This window comes from Schistocerca gregaria, chromosome 1, assembly GCF_023897955.1.
Source record: "Schistocerca gregaria isolate iqSchGreg1 chromosome 1, iqSchGreg1.2, whole genome shotgun sequence".
NCBI classification, from domain to species: domain Eukaryota; kingdom Metazoa; phylum Arthropoda; class Insecta; order Orthoptera; family Acrididae; genus Schistocerca; species Schistocerca gregaria.
Window position 1 is genome coordinate 216,759,057 of NC_064920.1, and position 22,637 is coordinate 216,781,693.

Consider the following 22,637-nt stretch of genomic DNA (forward strand, 5'->3'; position numbering starts at 1 on the left):
CAGAACTTTCTGTATAAATAAGCAGTTAGCGTTATTTGAAGGAACTCTTAACTGAAATGAGGACTACTGAAACAATTGGAAATCATTTTCTAAATATTGTTGGTGGTGCTAGGTGGTAGCTCACAGAAAATTTATCATAAAAATAGAGATTGTAACTAACTGGATCAGTCATTACATGCTAAATATCAAATACCTGAAACAAAACCAAAACATATGCTTCCCACACACAGTATGTTTTAAACATTCCACTTTCAAATGAAATCCTAATTTGTCAGTTGTCATTTTTGTGATTTTATACAAACAAAAGTACAAGAAAAGTTACAGAAAAACTGCACATGGCAAACGCCATAAAATATTCCAGATATACAGTCATACATTTCAAGAACCTTCCAGAAATGATAAATAGAAAATAACAAATAACTGAGGGGGGTTAGGTTTGAAATGGTGACCTGCAGCATGTCAGCCAGCAATACTAACCACCGCATCACACTGATTGCATCAGAACCCGTGCCACTGGTGCTTCCTAGTGAAACAACAACCTGCTGTTTCACATGTCTGCACTGGAGCCAAATAAAGGACCTTTGATTTAGATCTCATCTTTGGTCCTCCCCCTAGCGGTCCTGGTTGATCCTCGCATTAGTCATGTTGTTACATCCTCTCCACTAGGGTGAGCGTGAAGGTAGACCCTCTCCCATTAACACTTCATGATTGTCTACCTAGTTTCCTTTAATCCTCCCATCATCAATCTGTACAGAGGACATGGATGACACATCTGCATGTTTATCTTCTTGATTAAGTGTCATCATCCTTGACATGCAACATACGACAAGTGAGGAATAATCTGATGTGGTCCAAAGTAGCCCTTTTGTAGCTTCTCCCATAGGCCAACTTTCCACAAACTGTTTTTCACTGGCTGGTATTTGGTGTTATAATGCTCTCTCTCTCTCTCTCTCTCTCTCTCTCTCTCTCTCTCTCTCTCTCTCTCTCTCTCTCTCTCTCTCTCTCTCTCTCTCTCTCTCCTCGGCATCCAGAGTCAATACACAAGCCAGCTGCCTTGCTTGTTCAATCCTGGTGATGAGGTGTTTCACAATCATGCTGAGTACTTCCAACTGAAACGGGGACAGTGTATCAACTGTCATTTTAGCCTCGTGATCAAGGAGCAGGAAGAACTTTGTGAAAGCTGTAGTGTCTTCCTCTGCTGTGTTGTATGCAAATGCCACCATGGACAATATTGTATCCCAACTTCTCTGTTCAATGCCAACGTTCACCAAAAGCACATGTGCTAACTTCTTATTAAAACATACTATTATCCATCAATCCACATTTTTCAGCTTTGTAAACCTACCCAAGAAATTAATTCCAATTTAATGGAATGGCACTGCTGCAAGCGTGATTGATACCAGAGGCATCTAAGGTAATTGCGCCATGTGCTTCTATTACTGGCATTCTTTGCAGTGGCACACATGGCATCTAAGAGATCGACAGAGACATGACCAGTGATACTTGTGTCTCATTCACTTTAAAGTCTTCAGGAATGTCAGATAACCAGAAGGAGTAGTGCCAGACCACATATAAGCTGGGATGACAAGCAACCATTTCCACAACATAACATCACACTTGAATCCTCTTTCAGTTGGTTCCCCCTTTTTTCCAAGACTTCTAAAGCTTTCAGCTATGCTGTATCTTCCCTCCACTCAGCAGCAATGTTGTTCAATAGAGCAAAGGCTGAGATTTTGTCTATGCTTCTGTGTTCTGCCAAAGGATTCCTTGAAAAGCAGTCGGCATTCTTGTGTTTACGTCCATTTTTGTACACCTCTGTGGTATCTTACTCCTGAAGCCTCAGCACCCAACTCACCAGTCGACTTTAAGGACCCTTCAGGCTACTCAGCCTGCATATGAAATGGAGATCCATTACAACGGTGAATGGTTGGCCAAAGAACTTGCCGACGGAAAAAAAATAATAAATAAATAAATAAATTGCAGGACACACTTCCTCAGTTGCAGGACACACTTTAGGAGTACTCTTAAAGCATTAGCTGCCACCTTTTCAGCACCTTCCTGAATTTATGCTAGAACTGCTAGCATCGGTGCGGAGTCTTTCTTGGTATTCCCATCTCACAATGTTACAACAAGAGAGGATGATAGCACCTCTTTGAAGACAAGGAAGATTTTTCTTGTGCCTTGTTACAGAAGATTTGGTGTCTTCCTGCAATAATTCTTGAAAGCTATGAATCATTTTACAGAAGTCCTTTATGAATTGCTGACAGTTTGAGTACATGCGAAGAAACCTAATCACATCTTTGAAAAAATGTCCCTGTCACCTAGGTAGCAAAATCACATCATCCATTCAAGATGTCTATGCAGGATGTTCATCATATGTTTAAAGGTGGATGGAGCATTACATACTCCATACAGCATTACTTTGAACTATGAGATTGTCAGGCATTCTTATTCCCAGACAAACTCAATTTGCCAGTAGCTCATATGCATGTACCACTTCCTCCTAGATTATCCGCCATTTCGCCCATGACAATGTGTGAGTGCTGCCTAACTAGTGGATGATCCCCATTGTTGATACGGAGTTTCATCATGAACTGCTTGGTTTGTCTTTCCTCCACTCTGGATTCTAAAGCATCCAAATACTGATGCAGAATGGCTATTACTCAGCAATATTGACCCTCAGTGAGGCCAGATCCTATTAGCAGTTTGATAATAGCTTCCTCCCCTGCACTGTCTGTAGTGCTAGCAGATTCTTCATCAAGACAATAATATGCCCTTCATGGATTGGTTGTCCTGAAACACATACCTTTAGGGATACTTTGAGGGCCCTTGTGACAGTCAGTAACCCAAAGTTCTACTTGACCCCTCACAATGCTTAAGACTGTTGCTGGCATGTAGATTTCTTTTGTGAGAGTCAGCAGCTTTTTGGAATCAATGAAGACTTAACTGCTTAACTGACCATTTCAACTGATGAATGGAACTTCTCTCATAGATGATGACAGGATAACATATTCAACAACAATCGCTCAGAAAAATAATTGTGTCTGTTGAAACAGCTTCATCAACCTAGAACTCTAATCTTCCATGGTCTGCAACTGCTTGTGATATCTGCAGGAAGTTCCATTTGAGAATGGCATCATGACTACACTATTAAAACAGCAAATTTGAAGGGCTACATTTTTTCATCAATACTTATTCTTGCAATACAAGTTCTTGTTGACTGGATATATTTCACATCTGCTTCCATCAGCATATCATAGAATACAGGCTTCTTTACAGTCGCAAAATGCCATATATTTAAAATAACCAGTTTTGCCACAGACAGTAGACTATATGACTGCACCATTTGCTGGAACTGACAATGTGCTGAGCGGCTGCATGCTAAGACAACAACAGTTATCATCTTAACAATGCACAACTGATCAGCACATCGCCAGCACCTGCAAATGGTGCAATCAATATGAAGATGGCCTACTGTGTGTGTCAAAACAGATCATTTTAAGTAAATGAAATTTTTTCAATTGTGACCGTTCCTTCATACGTAACTATAACAAGTAAGATTGCTGACACTCCCAAACATGCTGGTTAAAATCATGTAGGCTTCTTCAGTTGGTGATAAGCATTTGGGATTACAGGAAAGGAATCTCAAGAGTCTACTAGGACCCAGTATGGTTGGTTGTCCATAAAATTTCCTGTTATCTTGGTAACTGTCGTGACAGGAGGAATTTCATCTGCGGTGGCCTCACCTTCGTAGGTGGTCACCTCACTTAGTTTTTCTTAATTTGATGGCTAAGCAAGGCAACTGGTAATACTCTACGGTTATGGATAACGACTATGGCATGTTGAGCAATGACCTCATCTAGGGTATGATGATGGGCTTTGTCCCAATGGTGAACTATAATCATCTGTCATTATGTGGCAGGCATAGAACTGTTAAGATGGTTGATATCTGGCAGTGTAGTAGTCAGAGAAGACTCTCCTGCTTTCTCTGCAGTAATGTACAATGTTGCCCAGGCACCTACAGTGGAAATACAACAACATATTGACCTCTGTCCTCGAAATGTCTGTTCTTCTTTAGGGCATTTGACTTTGTGCAGGGAGCAGTTGTACCTGCATTGGTCAGATTCTGGGTTGTCATTCGACAATGGCAGCATACACCTGAGTTTGCCAAGTCCATTCTTCATGGCATAATTGACTAGGGGAAACTCAAAATCAGGACAGGCAGATGTGAGTTTGAACCATCATCTGCCCAAAACCGTGTCCAGTGTGCTAAGCCCTATGCCACCTTGCTCGGTTTTGGTGCTAAGGACCAATACAGCACTTCCTCTTCATTATGTCCTCAAATATCGAGCAACATTTAAGGCTGCTAACTCTTGTGTACTCAGTCTGATATTTCTGGCTGCCACACACTGGTGTGTCTCTTCTCTTATGAACTGCTGTATAAGAGAGGCAAGCTCATGGTGGTCTTCTGCAACTGCCATAGGGATCACATTCAGTAGTCTGTCATACCTCCTTTCTGTTACATTTCCTCAATTCGCCGGCACCCCTTGGTGAATTCCCCTGTCATTGTGACTGTCAACCCCAGTCATCCATCATGATGAATCTGTCAGCTTCTGTCATGTTAGAGTTCATGATATGATAGAGCCAGATCACTACATATGACTTATTTTTCTTGACACTTCATTTATTCTTCAATTTTTCTTCTGCTGATCAGAGTTGCACTTATTGCCACCAGCCATTTTCTTCAGTTTGGCATGGGATTTGTTCCAGCTATTGAGGTTCTCTGCACTTTTTTCTGACCATTTATATAGAAGAGCACATTTCCCTAACACATCATGTCATCTCACCTGTTGTATCTGATGGCTCTCGGTCAGATCCTTTCAGCCATTTCATTGGGTCTTGACCACCCAAACATTGAATAGTCCTGTATAAAAACGTTAGCTTCCAGAAATACTAGGTATGAAATAACATATCATTGTTAATGGTTGAGTTTGTACCACTGACCTGCAGCACACCAACCAGCAATTCTAATCACTACATCCCACTGGTAACACCAGAGCTCACAGCAATGTGACTTGAACATAACAAACTTTAAAATTATAAGTAATGCAACAATTTCAAGATATTCAGAACAAATATGAAACATGTTTGAGGACACACATTATTTTTCAACAAAAAATATTTCTTGGTTTCATAATCATTTCATTAACCACTTAATACAATGGGAGTGAGAATGAATATTCTAGCTTAACCCTTTGTTCACGTTTACATCATTAATGGGAGGTATCAACCTCTGCTTGGATATAGAAGGGAAGCTTCTTCCCTTCCTCTCACCCCACCCCCCAAAGAGCCATACTAGTAAATTCATGTCAAATGGTTTGATATTATCCCCAAAAGCTCGTATAGGAATGGCTGAATGATTTGAGATTTTCTTTTCCCAAAACGAGAGTGCAGTATATGAATTACTCCACCACCCTGCTCAGTCCAATGTAATTCAATTAACAGGAACATCTTTTGTATATACAGATGCACGAGGGATTGTCGAAGCTTAAATTATCACCTCGAATAAAGTTTTATGATTAATTTTTTGTAGCTTTGTCTCCTTCATAAAACAGCTGCACAATTTTGTTTTGGCTCCACTAATGGCATCCTATAGCACTGTGGTGCAGGGATTTGAATGTGTACAAGAGCTACTGACATATACCTTTAAGCAAACAAAGAAACATGGAATTTCATTTTTCAAGGTGCTAGTCAAAACTTTGCAACTACCCTTTTTTATACGTATGTTCTGCAGTATAGTTGATATCATTTTTATCAAAATGCAAACTGTTTCAAAGAACAAATTCTCCATATACTGAATAATTATTCATGATGAAGCAGTCTTCCTACCTAAAGCCAGCATACATCAGATCACCAGACTGCACTGGAGGAGATATCCTGACTTCCAGCTCAGAGAGAGAGAGAGAGAGAGAGAGAGAGAGAGAGAGAGAGAGAGAGAGAGAGAGAGATACAGTCTAACAAAAAACTGTCACTTCACCCAACATCTTGTTTAAGGAGCCTTTCACACTGTAGAGCAAATTCTCATGCACAGCACACACATAAATGACAACAGAATTTCTAGTAGACCGACATTTGTGTGAAGCCAAGATGCCAGAACTGTGTAATTTAGGTTTGTATTTGGAACTGTAGAGGGGACAGAGTGCAGTTCTGTTCCTCGGCACTGAGCTACGACAATTGTCTTAAAGGAGCAGCTAACAACTGTGTCTTTATAAACAGCTGCACCTCACGTCAAACACTGCTTTATTATCTTGAATATTTCTCTCTGCTTTATCCAGGCTTGTGATAGTTTCATTGCCTAACCACCAGTATGTCATTATGTTATGTTCCCTTAGATGTAAGTTAACAACATTTTAACATGACTGTACCATCTAGCTTGAGAGAAATATAACAAGTTCTATATTCTGAATGTCAATATCTATTTCAGTTTTGTGTTAGTAATTTATACTACTGAAACTGATTATTTAGTTTATTTCATGATTAAGTGACTTAAAGTTGAGGGAAAAATCCGGTTACATTACAAATTAATACTCTCCATCCCATTACCTACACAAATAGTGGCTATCGACCATGCAATGTATATCAAAGAGTTATTTGTTTTCTCTCGCTCTTATTGGGGTACATTGAAATTTGGCAAACTTTATTGTATGAGCCAAAAGTAAAATTCACTAATAGATTAAACTTCACACATCAACACACATGTGCACGTAGGAGGCAGGGGGTGGGGGGTGGGGGAATAATAGCAGAATTTCTGTAAATTAATCACATACCTATGTCCAATCCATTACGTCTTTGGTCAATCGGGACACACGAGGTTCTAGATACTGAATATGTGGAAGGATGTTGCACAGTTTCAAAGAGGGTGTCATCATAATGCTTTGATAGTGCATCTTAAGCACAGATATTAAATATCAGGTAGGGATGTAATGTGTATTACTTTAAATCTGCAAATAATATAATGTCAGAATGGCTTTAAGTTAACAATACCTTAAGTGAAAAAGCAGAAAATCAGTGCCACATGAATATTTGCATTGTGACAACTATCACACAAACACAGTGGTACTTTTTTTGTTTGGTATACGTCAAAAATAACCATTTATCATCACCAACTTTTATTAAAATTCTACCTCCAGATTTCTTGCAATGGCTTTTGATATTACTCTGTAAGGCAACAAGATGGAGGGAAGCATGAAGAACACAAATTTTACACATACGAATTTCGATGTGTAAGTGTAGACACAGAGAAGTCTGCTACTGAGTTTGCTGTTACAACACAATGAGACATTTATTATGAAGATCTTACCCCCTTGCTCATCCAACATCACTAGCGTTTTCATGCCGACTTCGTGGCTCTACAAAATAGTAAGAGGAGTATGAACAGTGGAGGAATAGAACCTCAACCACTCCCTATCCACACTTGACTGAGGATGCCAGGATGTCTGCTCAATGTAAGGCCAATGTTTATAGTCAAAATTTGCTCAATAAATGTAAATGGAAATAGAAATTAACTGAAATGAGCACTGCACAAAGTTTGTGGAACCTGGCATCCCCAATTAAAAAAATAACGCTATCTCTACATTTTTACATGCAAATACGAAATTATAAAAATCAAAATTCTAAAACTAGAAACAAATAATGTGTTAAACTAAGAAATTAGTATATAATGAAAACAAAAGAGGGACATGCCCAAAAAAAATTGTAAAGGAGAAACTTTAAGAGTGGATCAATGCTAAAGGCTCGCTCCCACGCCAGCACCGATGGTGTACATTAAATATTTTGTTTCTAGCACTACTGGCCAACTACAGACTACTGGCGACACGGCTGGCTCCGTCACTGCATTCCGTTAGTATCATCTCGTCAACTGCCTAGAATAGTAGGTTACATGGGTTAGTGAACGTCCCAACAACCACAATATGGCTTACCCCCTTGATGGTTCAATAACTTGAGAGTTTGGGCGCCGGCTTCTTCGCTCTACATTGCAATAAAAACGAAAATGAAACTAGTAACAAAATACAAAACAAAAAATTCAAACTAACACACACAATCAGAGAGAGACAAAATTAAATTAAAAATAGTACGCTACAAACTGATAAATACAATACATAAGGACAAATAAAAAAGAAAAAAAACAACAAAGAAGCGAACACTGCTGAAAGCAGGAAATTGAAATGGAATTTCCAACATGATAACTACTGAGCTAAACACCCACGCCTAAAAAATTTGAGGGAAATTTTTGATAGGGTTTCAGCTCAAGTGCACTCATCTCTGAAGCTGTACCATAGAAAGTAGTCTGCTCACAAAGTAGCGAAATTCTGAATTTAGTGCTGAAGCCATCTTAATTCAACTATGTACTTAATTAGGACCTGTGCATTCTCCTCTTCACACTGTCTATTTGAGCCACGGATAACAGACTAAAGAAACTAGCTCAACATGCATTCATTTGTATCTTAAATCATCTTTCACAGGAGTAATAGTTTTCTTTGACAAACTCCCAGGAATTAATGGGAACATTGTCATTTCACTGTTAAACATGTTAACTTAATCTGTAAATCACTTTGAAAGTCTGATGAAATAATTTCAAGCCTGTGGCAAGAAATTCAAGTAAGAGACAAATTGAGGAAAGAAAAGATATTGACAACCCATCCATCACTTCCTACATTATTGTATCTACATGAAATTTTTGAACTTATTGCACTTAGTCAATCATTTAATTTTTGTACATAGTCTTGCCACCTGTGAGTGAACTGAGCTGTTTGCTGGTAATGAGATGAGCAGGGGCAGGGTGGATTTGGACTATGGAGATAGCAGACGCACATACACTGATCGCGGCAAATGAAGGGCCAGGGCAAAGGGTAAGAGGTGAGGTCATTAAGCTGGCAAGCGCCAGATTCTTGCCCTCCATCCATTATGTACACATTTCAGTTACTGCATCAACATGCACATACTGAGCAACGATTTAATATGTATTTTACAGTTAGTGACATGTTAGTTCTGTACAGTTTTCTTTGAAGACATGTTTGATTTCTGTTTAATGTTATTAAGACTTTATGTTTTTAATACCGGGTGTTGTCTTACCAACAGGTGTAGTTTGAAGATCATCCATTATGTTCTTGAGGGTATGAAAATGTTTCAAGCTGAATATCATGTATGTAAGTATAAGAAGTTACTTTACAGGAATTCACTACCTACACACAAGAAATACCTGCAACTAAACATAACTGGTTGTGAAGTGTTGTTTGTAAAAAAAAATGACACCTTACAATTTGCAATTAATGACCAAAGGACGTTTAAGATTATATATGTTACAGCTTCACGACTTCATACGAATTACAAAAGAAAAAGAATATGTTACTGTGTCTGAAAGAAACTTACTGTCATATGCCTGCAAATTAATTCAACAACTTGTGTTGTAACAGGTCCACTAAAAAAAGCATGGCAAAAAACACTTAAGAAATAGATGTGTGCTGCGATATTATTAACATTAGCCTACATTAGCCTAACAAGATATTGTACATAAAAGAAAACTTTAAATGCTTGAAGTGCACTCAACGATGTAACACTTTGCAAGTCAAGACCTGCGCGTGTGGTGCCCACTGGATGTGCATTACAAGACCATAAAGCCCATGGCAGTTGCAGCATATGGGCTCCCAACACCGAAGGTACGACTGTAGCAAATGTTACTCCGAAGAGAGTGCTGTACATGTTCATCTGAGAACCTTTGGTGTGTCTACACAATCTTTTTTGTAATCATAACAGTCATGTTAATGGTTGTGTATTAAATTCAGTAAGAAACGGTAAAAATTCAGTCTTTTGCATACAACTCCGTTTCTGCTAAGACTGTATGATGACATTCATTAATAATAAATATGTCCCTGCTTGGGATTCCAGCAGTTGGGTTATAGCAACAAAAGAACGAATTACAGGAAGTGTAGCTGTAGGAATACAAAAATAATATTTAATCAATGAGAAACAATACTTACAAGGTATATGTTGTGTTTACAATACGGTCATCTCATTCATTAGTGAAGCTGCCTAAACAGGCACTTTGCTTCCACATAAAATCTGTGATGGTGTAGGCACAGCAAGGCTAGCAGACAACAGTAACATGCATCAGTCATGTTGTGGACTGTGAGCAGTGACCTTGTGGTAATCAAAAGGTGGGTGGGTCAGCAGCAGAGGGGAGGGTTCGGGGAGGGCACTCACCTCCCTGGTCATCTAGGGCAACCAGAGTACGGATGCCAGCCTCCTTGCTCTGGGCAGCGAGAAAAGAAAAAAAGAGCCACAAACCATTTAGTTACAAGCAGGTTTCGACACAACAGTGAGAACGGCACGTACAACAGTATTTTGTGTAAAGTTAATTAGTGAGAATTAATTTGTCACGAGCAAGAGGAATGAAATGTTACGTAGTAATTTATGTATAGTTCTGGACAGAGTTTGTTTAAGTTTTGTGAGTTATTAAGAACATTTTTGTTTGTTGTGTGCCAGAATTACAGTTTTAAATAGTATGACTTAAGTTTTAGCCTGAGTTATTGTAAGTATATTTATTAGCTCTGTTAGAACAACAAATAGCTTTAGAGCATACAACACGATTTAGCAACACACGTTGCTTATAATAGTAAAACAATACCAAGAAATATAAAATATACCCACTTACTACAAATAAAAATTATATACACATAATATCTAGAAAGAAGCAGCAGCAGCAGCAACAACATAGAAGTGATAAAGAAAATGTCTTGTCCTGTAGCAACGGTCAGTGTGTGGTTATGCTGTGTGTGGGTTCACCAGCTGAGCTGCCACATACCTGTGCATGCAACACAGTGACACACCCAACAATCTGCACACAAATTAAAATAAATATAAACAAACAAACAAACAAACAAACAAATTATAATGACAACACACGTAGCAGCCACTAGAGATGGGTTCTTGTCAGCAGGTCAATGAGGGTTGATTGGGAAATGGAGCAGGTTTCCTACAACACAGAGCAGACAGAGACAACAAGCAAGTAGAGAGACAGACAAACAGATACGCAGACAGAGAAAAGAGAGACAGTTAGACAGACAGACAGAGAGATGGCAGGTCTAGATTCTGACCTGGCCAAAACCTTACCTCATGCTGCTGCCTGCCCATGTGGAAGGCACTGCCAGTATAATTCTCTCTCTACTACACAACTGTAGGTGGCTTGCCCAGCTGCTCATTACTAAAACATTTCCCTAAACCAGCAGCTTACAGGCTCACCACCTACAAATACGTAGGATCACTCAGTGGGTGTTTGGGAGTGATGTGATTATTTCCTGACATCTTAGGTAGTATATACTTCAAAGAACAAATTTATTGTTTTGCATAGAAGCACCTTTTACACCAAAGGATGGATGTTCAATTCAGCAAATCTCCATTCAACAACTCTGCTTACCAAAAGGCACATAACTCTTTTCATTCAATGCTCAACATAGGTACACAAAAAAGAATACTGTACCTCACCAAATGTATGGTAATCTTTCAAATATCTATTACCACTGACCATAGCCAAGTAATGCAGAGGATGATCATTACATGATCATCATATGACAAACAAAGATATGGAAGATAAGCTGAGAAATAATCTCTACACAATCTGGAATAAAAATGATGATAAACTATCACCAAACTCAATAAATTCCGAAGTACCTTAATACACTCCACTGAGCAAACCTACCACAGGCACATGACAATTAACAGAGGCAGAAACGGACACACTGCTTAACAACTAGGTAACTTCTAGCAAGTTTCTAGTTCCCAGCACAAAAACTCTCACTCACTCACTCACTCACTCACTCTCTCTCTCTCTCATGCAACAACCTTGCGGCATACGCAAATACCTCATTGTTCAACTGCAAATACACACACACACACACACACACACACACACACACACACACACACACACACACACACCTCCATCCATTCATTCCACCACTTGTGCATAGATTTATAACCACACATCTACATTTTGTTGCTCCTCTCTCTCTCTCTCTCTCTCTCTCTCTCTCTCATGCAACAGCCTTGAGGCATACGCAAATACCTCATTGTTTAACTGCAACACACACACACACACACACACACACACACACACACACACACACGTCATTCAAGCCAATTGGTCTACATATTGAACTGACATATTACTATTTTATGTTTTAGCTTCCAGAATCTAAAACACTTGTTAATACTGTTTTCTGCTGCTGGTCCTCATCACACGATGCTGCACTTCTGAAAAAAGTAGAATTTACAGCTAGATGCAGGGGACACACAGCATTCAAAGTTAACATAGATGCTGGTCACAGAAGAATGAAAGAGGAGACAGAAATTTGCCACCAGGTGGGTACAGAATTTCTATGCTCACCAATTCAGATCTAAAGTTTGAAGTTAGAAAAACCAGTGATACTTTGTGGACGCCACCACTTTACAACTGTTGATAAATGTGACAGTTTTCTAATTTCTGAACTATATAATTGTCTACTAAGATTTGCGTGTATTCTTTGGCTTACTTTATGAATACAAGAGAGATGCTTTCAGCTAGATTAAACAAATAATTTGACCTCATGGCAAATTAATTTAACATCTGAGATTTGGTTAATCAGTAGCAACAACAGAATGGAGAATATCAATATTTGTAAAATATATGAAGAGATGAACTTTTTTAAATGTATTATCAGCAACACATTTGTAAGTGTTTAACATAAAATCAAGGCATAAAATTAAGCAGGTAAATATTTGTTTGCACAAACAAGTATTTATGCAAATTACTTTCTTCCTCTTCCACTATTCCTATCTCCTCTTGTATTATTACTTTTCCTACTCTAATCTCCCAATTCCCCCCCCCCCCCCCCCCTCCTCATGCTTGGTCCTTTTTCCCCTCATTTTTTCCTCTTTGTTTACCAGTATCCATCGCCTCTCTCTACAGTCACAATACTCATCACACTTTCTACATCCTTTTCCGAGTCCTCAATTAAAATTTGCAGAAGTGCTGTGCATTTTATTTTTATTTTTGAATCTTGTGTGTTGCGCTTCTATTTGGTGTTCAGTTTCATTTAATATTGCTATGTATCTTTTTTACTGGAAACAAACACTGTTGTTCAACCTCTTCTTTGGAAAGATTATCTGCATTTCTCCTCCTCCTCCTCCTCCTCCTCCTCCTCCTCCTCCATTTCCAAGAACTATCCACTCACAAAGCTCTTGAGTCACCCATTTAGTTAGTGTCACTGTTGTCACTTACAATTTCATAAATCTGACTTTCTATGCATCTCCCTTTGACCAAATTAACAACTACCCTGTAAGTTAAGTGTAGCATGTACAACAAGAAAAATGAGTAAGTTATGATTCATAACTATCAAAGCCTGGAAGAAAAGGTGACAGTGTAAGCTGTAATATGTTGGTTATAATTAATTAATATAATGAAAAACAAGAAAAATAATTTTTAGGCATCAAGGATTAAGCACCTGCCTACTTAGGTTTCTCAACTAACCCATGGGGTAATTTTTGCTCTCTTGTCTATGTAATTTGTCATCACCCTATCACACCAATGCTTTTTCTTTCTCTGTCTAGCTTGTTGCATTTTACAGTTTATAATGTGAATATTTAGCTCCTGTTTTTCTATTTTCTTTCTTATGTCTAGTACAATATCTACTTACTTTCCACAGGAACTTTGTTTCATTGCACATATATTTAATTTTTCCATTTTGTTATTTAGGCTATACATTTTACATTTCCATTTTTCATTTTGATCATTAACAAATGGCAAGAAGCTGATTTATATGCTACATTAATTGCCAGTTTTACCAAACTGATCCATTCTTTGTTAATACTGGCAATCTAAAGTGTTAAATGATGTTTGGAAAGAGCAACTTCCTTGATTATAATCTTTGCAAGCTTTCGGTGCTTGTGACTCTTGTGAAACGAAACTATGGTACAAATTCTGAGAAAATTGTTTTAAATTTGAATTTCTGGAAAGTGCGAAATGCAGAATTCCTGAATACAAGAGGAACAAACCTGATTATATCAGGTCTGCCCCTCTGCAGATGCACCCTTATGTTTACATCTCATCTACCACTGAAGCTAAGATTATAGCAATCTCTCCGCATTCATTAAACTGCCCAGTATATTTGTCCAGTTTAAAAAGAAATTACAACTACGAGTTCTTGATTGACCAATAACAGACTTACTGTGTCAGTACAACGTTCCAATGGATGGCATATTGCTCAAGGTTTAACTTTTGTATCCAGACAAGCTGGTCATTGTAATCAATCATCAGCTTTTTCCCTCAGCATGAGTAGCTGTAATGCGCACGTATTTTATCTCTACAAGAAAAATGTTCTTTTCTTTCTGTACAACAGCAACTAAAATGTAAAAGAACCATATTTGATTCACACAGGGAGATATTTAACATCCACCATTTGTAACAGGATCTGAATTCAACCTTCTCATCTCTAACTCTTACATCTAGCACAACACTAACAGAATGCAATATTATTGCGCTCATATTACTTTGTTGATCAGCTTTTGGCCTTTTTAATATTTTTCATGACTGTTGAGGCACTAAATCTCTTTAAATGCCTTTCCATTTTCGTGTACTGCTATAAAAAAAAGGCACCCAGTCACGTACTGTAAACGAAAGTGCAGATGATAGAAACACAGAACAGGAATGTGAATTTGCGTGCTTTTACTAGAAAAAGGCAAGAGCTGAAAAGGTAGTAATGTTTCTATGCCCCCGTCAGTCCATGATAAGCAAATGGTTGCCTTTCCCTTATTTTACGTACTGCTCTATCCAGGAACTTGTATTATTGTCACACATTGTTATCTTTTTTTGCTGTGAAAAATTCTGCCAGCTTCCTATGGTACACTTTATCATGAAAGGAAGTAGTGGGCATTGGAAATAAAACAGAAAAATTCAACTACATTAATGGTATAATCAAAAATGTGCAAGATGAGGCAAGGAAGAAGAACAGAATAAAATTTTACAAAACCATCCTATCTCTTTAGGAGTAGGGGTGTGGACTCTAACAACACAGTGACTAGTGTGTAAGAAGAAGGGGCAGGAAGAGAAATAACGAAACAATTACAAGGTACAAAAGATCACATACAGGACTACATTACAAAATGGGTAAATTACTTGCAACATGCCCATATTGCATTATATATATGGAAGTGAAGACCACTGGAATGACAAAGAATTTGGACAATTCTGCATCACTGACTAATAGGCAAAGAAACAAGAAAATTATGTTGTATTAGATTGTCTATGTTTCTTTAATTTCTATTCAAAATATTCGATTCCTCCATTCCAATTTATCAATCGCTAAGTAAGTTCTTAGCAAAACAGCTCTCTCTTGTTTCAGCAATGTATTTGCTTTCATAACACTGTGATCATAAAGTAAGACATAAAAGACTGTGGTACCTACAACTAATATCAGGCAGATCAGGTGGCACTAACAGAATCTCAGAAAATTTGTTCCCAGGCCCCTTGAGGCAGTAGTATTTAGATCTTACAGTTTCAAACACTTAATCCTTTTTTGTTTATAAATTGTTCAAATAACTCACCAAAACATCCCTGCGAACTGTTTGGAGACACTACTGCTGCCATATCAGTTGTTTTTTTTTATGTGTGTGTGTGTGTGTGTGTGTGTGTGTGTGTGTGTGTGTAATATTATAGGATATTCTCATTAAAAAAAATTGCACCATACTGCTGTCACAGATGAATTTGTAGTGTATGCTCTTGCATTGTGCAGCACGAAATTAATGTACGTCTTTTTGTTATGTAAGATACTTCCTAACACCAAAAATGATACAGCAATCCCCCTACATAACCTTTCACAGCATTCCATATTCAATCTAATCTTACCAAAAATACTGTCACCTTTTGATGATGCTTGCACCTTTTCCTCTTACAGCAAAATACTTTTTCAAGGTATCGTATGTGATGATAATCATTGTGAACTAAACAGCAGTAATGTGAAACATCCATGCTAGAGTTGTGCAATTGCAAAAGCTTAAGTGTTGCTTACAGTTCAAGTTCTGTGTATGACATTGTGCAAGAACCCATACTGGAGAGACAGACCCTGATTGTAACGAACACTCTAGCTCATTCCTCAGACTCTTCCAGGAGGCTTTCAGCTTTAGCTGAACTAGAGTATTAAGTAGCAGCCACACAAAGAAGTCCAAGAAAATTGTTGAGCCCATTTAGCACTTCAGACAGGAGCATCAGCAGCATCTGCTCACAGGGCTGTGAAGGAACTTTCACTGCATCAGCTAACAAATTCAGATATGGTCTTTGCATGATGGAGACACTGGTCCAGAAATCAGTCTTTATTTATTATTATTTATTTATTTATTTATTTATTATTAAATGTGCTCAAACTGACTGGAGAGGGATTTGGCTCGAGGGGGTTGTGATTACATAGAATTATTTATGATCAAAGTATGAAAATCCTCAATGAAAGCATCTGCATATGCAAAAATCTGAGTGTGGTGTGCAGTTAGCTCAACACAAATTAAATCATAAATGCTACTAGATTTCTGAACAATATACAGTATGTTTATTCCAAGAACTGATTAACAGAAAGACCTATGATTACTCTTTACTTTACACAAGACAATAAAAAGAACAGACACCACTAATTTAAACATGACAGTATCAAACACGGATACTTTGTATTATTAAAAACCCATCATGTATACAGATGTCACAGACATATTGCTGTTGTGTGCTCTTTCAGTTGGTTGGCCTGTTGGGGTAAATGGAATAAATTGCAATGCCATCAATCTCTCAATCAAGAATTAGTTGCTCTGTATTCTGACTTCTGCCAGAAATTTTATCAGATGATAGAAGTATATAGGAGTGATGACACAGACTGAAAGTAATACTGACGCTACAGCAGATAATTTATGAAGAACTTAAAGCTTATAAATCGGGCCAGTAAATATGTCAAAGCAGATGTGGGATCTCTCAGGGCTGACCTGTGGCAAGAGAAATCACACCTACAGCCAAACCCCTGCCAAACTGATTAAGGTTGAAGATAGTTGCCGAATAAATAAACAATGCCTTCTATTCAGAAAATTCATAACAATTAAAATGAAAAGGCTAAAATGTAATGGACATCAGCCGACGCATCAATAACACAATAATACAACAACATGAGAGAGACTATTGAGGCAGCAGGTGGGTGGGGTCAGGTGAATGTCCCCCAGTGCTCTATACTTTACTGGAGCCATCCCTCCCCCAACAGTCCCATCAACGATCCACTAGAACTGAGGTGTTAAATAGGGGATCAGTATCCACTGTTCAACAGTGTTGCCCCTTAAGCAGAAATAAGTTGCAGGAGAAAAAGCGACATGCAAATAAAACAGAGTAAAAGAAGGATGACAGAGACAGCTGGCAAAGGAGCTACGGCCAGGGTCCCCCACACCCAATATGCAGTGGTACACATGCCAACCACCCCCCCCCCCCCCTCGAACCTCTCCCACCCCCGTGAACGCAGTTTTAAAGCACTGCACTTGAGAACAAAAAATGCTTTCACTGGAAACAAGTTCAATTGCCCACAAGTTATCCACCATTATCAGCGACAAAGAATCTGCGAGACCATGCTTAGTGCTGAGTATGGAGATCCAAAATGGGGTGGCATTCCGTCAGGATATGAGCTACTGCCTGTGAAGCTCCACGATCACAACCTGGGCGTTGCTTGCTACCTAAAATAAAAATATTGGTTACTCTGGTATAAAAGATGCAGAGATGACATAAGATAGTGGATATTTTTTTTCCTCAGGACTGGAAGGGGGGGGGGGGGGCAGGCGCAAGATGTTGAAGGTAGGAGTTCACCAAGGGGAGGGAGGGCGAAAGGAGGAGCACCATGAAGCAGTAGTTTCTTTGCAAGTGCTGAGTTTATTACACGGGGCAGTAGCCCACTACATTCTGCATCATCTCCAAGTGTGTAAAGGTCTTATTTGCACCCACAAATCTGCAGTTGGAGTTGTCAAAGCAAATGTTGGGTGAGTAATTGCTTCTCTAGTCAAACAGTCAGTTCATTCCTGGGATACCCATGTGAGTTGGGATACAGAAAGACAATTGAGCAGTGAGTATGACAAAGTTCAACAAGAAGGTCATGAAGAGCAGAGGCCACAGGATGAGAAGAGTAACAGCAATCAGTACCCTGCACATTGCTCATTGAGTCACTAAAAATTAAAGAGTGTGAGGGAGCTGCATTAACAAAAATGTCAGGCTCTGTTACTGACTATCAGCTTCATCATAAAAACATTACACACTAAACAACAAATGTTGTTTATGACTGAACAACTGATGGAACATATAAAAACATAACCTGTCCGATAAATGGTTTTATGGCCATCAGTGTAAATGGTGGCTGCACCCTGATACTCCAGATGAACTGAAAGGAACAAACACCATATGGTCATGGGAGTGACAGATTTATTTTTTAAGTTCCTAAAGTTTATCTCAATTCAAAATCTGTGTGTGTGTGTGTGTGTGTGTGTGTGTGTGTGTGTGTGTGTGTGTGTGTGTGTGTGTGTGTGTGTGTGTGTGTGTGTGTGGGGGGGGGGGGGGGGGGGGGGGGGGGCGGCGGCGGCAGACTTCCGGAAAACACAGGGAGCACATTATAAGGAGATTAAGCTGATGTCCAGGCAGAGGGTCTCAAGTTGAATTCCAAGTGGTAATTCCCACTTGGGGGCAGCACCAGAGGAATGATGTCCCTCATATGCAAAAATATACACTTTGTTAAGCTGGATAATTATGACATTGTCAAATGGTCATCATGTGCAATGGCAAGAGTCGGCACTGTTGGAACTGAAGAGGAAAGATCCTTGCTTTGGCAAGGAGACTGTCTATAAGATTTGTCCAGAATGCACTAGTGGACTTGTCTTACTCTACAATGATGGACTTGGCCCAACAATTTCAATTCTGAAGGTGCTGCAAAGCTATAAACCTGCCAACTACAGTCCAATTAGGATGACACCAGGTCCCAATAAATATGGCAGAGAGTAATGCGATTCACACACAAAGGGATGCTCAGAAGGAAGTGGGACTGTTAAGATTTTGCCTTTAGATGTAGCTTCCAAAGCCCAAAGTCATGGTGGGTAAGAAAATTACAATGGCGACAAGCAGTTGTGTCTCTTATGTAGGTCAAATGTGGTGCTGCCACTTAGGCAAGTCATGTCAGATTGCTGTCTCAAACCTAACCAGATGGATGGTGGTGGATTGTCCCTTCTGGAAACCACACCAAATATAACAGGCAGACAACCATCCTTTCAAGCAGTTTGCAAAGCATGTTGGTGAGGCTAATCGGGCAATAGCTACCTATGGACTTTGGCTTAAGGACTAAGACAATGATACTATCTCACCACTGTGAAGGGAAGACAAATTTTAGCCACGTAAAATTGAACACTCTGAGTAGACAGAGCCTTTGGGTTACATTAAGATATGGGAGCGTCTGATGACAAAGTTAATCAAGGCCTGTGGAAACCTTTCATGACAAGGCAGAATTCTGGAGCAGTTTGCAGCAACAACTGATGCTGCAGTACAAAGATTGCCCTGAAAGAAGGTTACTTGATCTCTGTAGCCCAGAAGACTATGGAGGTTGAATCACATGTCAGATGAAGAGGTATACATCCCTAGTGAGGACACACAGCACATTTAACATTCCTTCTAACTGTGTTTAGTAGATAGTGAGCTTTAGAAGTCTTAAAATGAGGATGGTGGTCTTTCTAGGATGTTGAGACACTGCAGGGTTCTTTGGTGACCCTGTGTGGCTGTTACAATGTTGTGAGTCTACCATGACAGCGGCTCGTGGCAGAGAGCGCTCGTAGAAGGGGTAATAACACTTCCAGCAGCACAAATGATTGCATCAGGATGGCTCATACAACCATGTCAATGGAATCTGACAGAGAGGAGGTAAAGACTACACAGAAGCGAAAAGAACTGCCAGCTGGCTCTTCAAAGCACCTAGTTGGTAGTTGATCCATTGGACAGTTATAAGGACGTGACAGGATTACCAGAAAGAGCTTATTGTCACCAAATTTATTGTGTGGAGACCATCATAGCAAAGCCACTAGGTTGGATGAAGAGACTGTGAGGTTGATAGCCAGTAACATGCATACCATGGGTGGGGTAACTGTACTGTCGTTGAGGACAGACAGATCAAGATCAGAAAGAAGCTGGTCAATCAGAAGGCCCATACTGGATGAAGTAGTATGTCCTAACATGGGGTCATACACACTGGAATCCCCATGTGGCAGAATACAACATGAGTGGGTGGGGGTGGGGGAGGTTGTTTGATTAGGGTTGTCTGTCATCTTGGGGTAAGTAAGTGACTTGCCTAGAGGTAAATAAATGTTACAATTGGTGATTGCTGGAATCATTTGCACTCTAACCATTATTGCTTTCAATGCAGTACAGAGGGGAATACATCCACTGGTGACTTACGTGTGAATCAATGTTGAGACCCCTCCGTGTGCCGTGTCAAGGACAGTACAGTTTCGACAGAATGCACAGTAAAGTTTCACGCCATATCATTACAGCACAACTTTAACTATTTTGGGGAGGACATTTTCTTCAACAGCTAAGATGAAAGCACCTGTATCTATTTGGTCATCATCTGCACCTTTATGTACATTCCTAACAAATGTACACCTAGTAGCTCATAGCTCTTCGTACCATTTCGAAGTTTTATGCGGAGTAATAGTCACTTACGTGTCATCCAGCCTTTCACATGTCTGAAGTACTTGAGATTCAGTGGCAGAGAGAGCTTTAATCCATAGGGGTCAATTTCATAATTTTTCCAGAAAGTCCATTTTTCCAAATTTACCATATATTTGTTTCACAAAAAATAATGTTTTAGTCACTGTAAAAGTATCTCCATCTCTTCCAGTACACACCAGGTACTGAATAAACTGTTTCATTCTCAGTCTTCTGACTTGTCTCTCTTGTGATAGGAGAGGCAGTGTAGGAAAAGCAGCTGGATCCTAACCCACTACAATGAAATACTGAAACTGATCTGCAGGGACAGCCAGATCAGTAACCCTATTATATGATTTACATTGATGCATTTTATGTGCAGAACATCCACCCTGCTGCTACCTACTCCAAACAAGGGCTCTCCCCACGAGTGCTACCCAGCCAAAGCAATGGTCGTCTGGCATGATGATTGTTGCCGATATTCCTGAAGCTCTAAGAAGATAAGCATCTACTTCTTGCCAAGCAATATGCTCATATCAATATACTCTAAGCTAGTATCAGTGTCATTATTTGTGGTCTCCAGAGTTTTCTTGGCACATCACAAAATGACCATGTTCCAAGACAGTGTAGAAGTGTAGATGTGTAGTATGGGTGATTGGCCTTGGAAGCACAGAGGCCACAGTGTCTCCTAGAAGCAGTGAGCACATTAACATAGCCCATGCACAGGAATGGTTGCCAAGCTGGAAATGTAGCAGGTTCTTCACTTTGTAGCTGGCCATTTGATAGGTAGGCACATACAAATTCTTTGGTTCATTCAAGGCATTTCCACTCCTGGCCAGGAACTTCTCCATGTAGTGGATCCAGGTTCTGATCCTGAGACAGCAGTTCACCGAGTTTTACCTGCTGAGAGATCATTTTGGTAGTCAGTGCCATCAAGTAATTTGAGATCTCAAGGGAATGCAAACAGTAACTTGGGTGCTTTTGTGACTTCATTTAATCTGTAAATATTGCACTCCTTGGAGGGATATTGCAGCAATCTTCACTTTTGTTTTGACCTGGATGATGTGGCTGTTGACTGTGGTAAAGACTTATTATGGTATCTCTTGTAGATATGGTTTATCACTGGTGTTGAATTTATTTAACGACTCCAGTTAAGTGTAGACTCCACTGGTGCAGTGCCTGGATATTAGCTAGTACTCTGTTTAAATATGTGCGAGTGGGCTGAATGGGTTTTGCAGTCAATCGAGTTACTGGAACACCGATATCATCAACTGACTTATGCAGCTTATTCAGCTTATTTACAGAAAACATGCAACTGGTTTCTTTGGTTAGATTATATGAATTGTTTTAAGATGTTACAGTGTGCATGGTAATATTTTTTTTCTGTTCTAAAGCTCTAAAACATAATTGTTTCATTATAGCTGCCTAAATCTGATGGGAAGTTCTCTTGGGATCTGTTGTGAATGTATATAATTCTTGTACCAGCTCCTGCTAGATATTTTTCAGGTTGAGTACCTAACTTCCTTTGTCGGCTATTAGCCTGCTCTTCTGGTATTGTAATTATGATGTGGGTTGTAATTTAACTCTTATTAATGGATTTCAGTCAGTTACTGGTTTTCAATTAATTGAACAGTGAAGCATAGATATCATTTTAAGGAAATGTATTTTGATGATCAAAGTTTATGCAATTTTAAAGGGTTCAGTAATTACCCTATATGTGTCCAATTTAATAATTATGTATGCTCGAGGTACCAGTGTCTGCGTTATATAAAATTATTGGTATGAAATTGTGAAATTTTATTTTGCTAAATGTAGACTTAACAGCTTACCACTTCCGGATCACCGTGTCCTTACCATT

General features: G+C 39.2%; 1 protein-coding gene across 9 annotated transcripts in view; it reads right to left on the reverse strand.

Annotated features, from left to right (window-relative positions):
• The window catches only part of LOC126337131 (synaptosomal-associated protein 25), a 352,176-nt gene that overhangs the window by 27,012 nt on the left and 302,527 nt on the right, over positions 1-22,637 (reverse strand). For 3 of the 9 annotated variants that reach the window (XM_050001443.1, XM_050001445.1, XM_050001448.1), the window contains one exon: positions 7,361-7,409. In XM_050001443.1, the coding sequence (XP_049857400.1) occupies positions 7,361-7,409 (49 nt within the window). Of the gene's footprint in view, positions 1-7,360; positions 7,410-7,979; positions 8,029-10,260; positions 10,310-22,637 lie in introns of all 9 variants that reach the window. The other 6 variants (XM_050001440.1, XM_050001442.1, XM_050001446.1 and 3 more) reach the window with 2 other exon arrangements.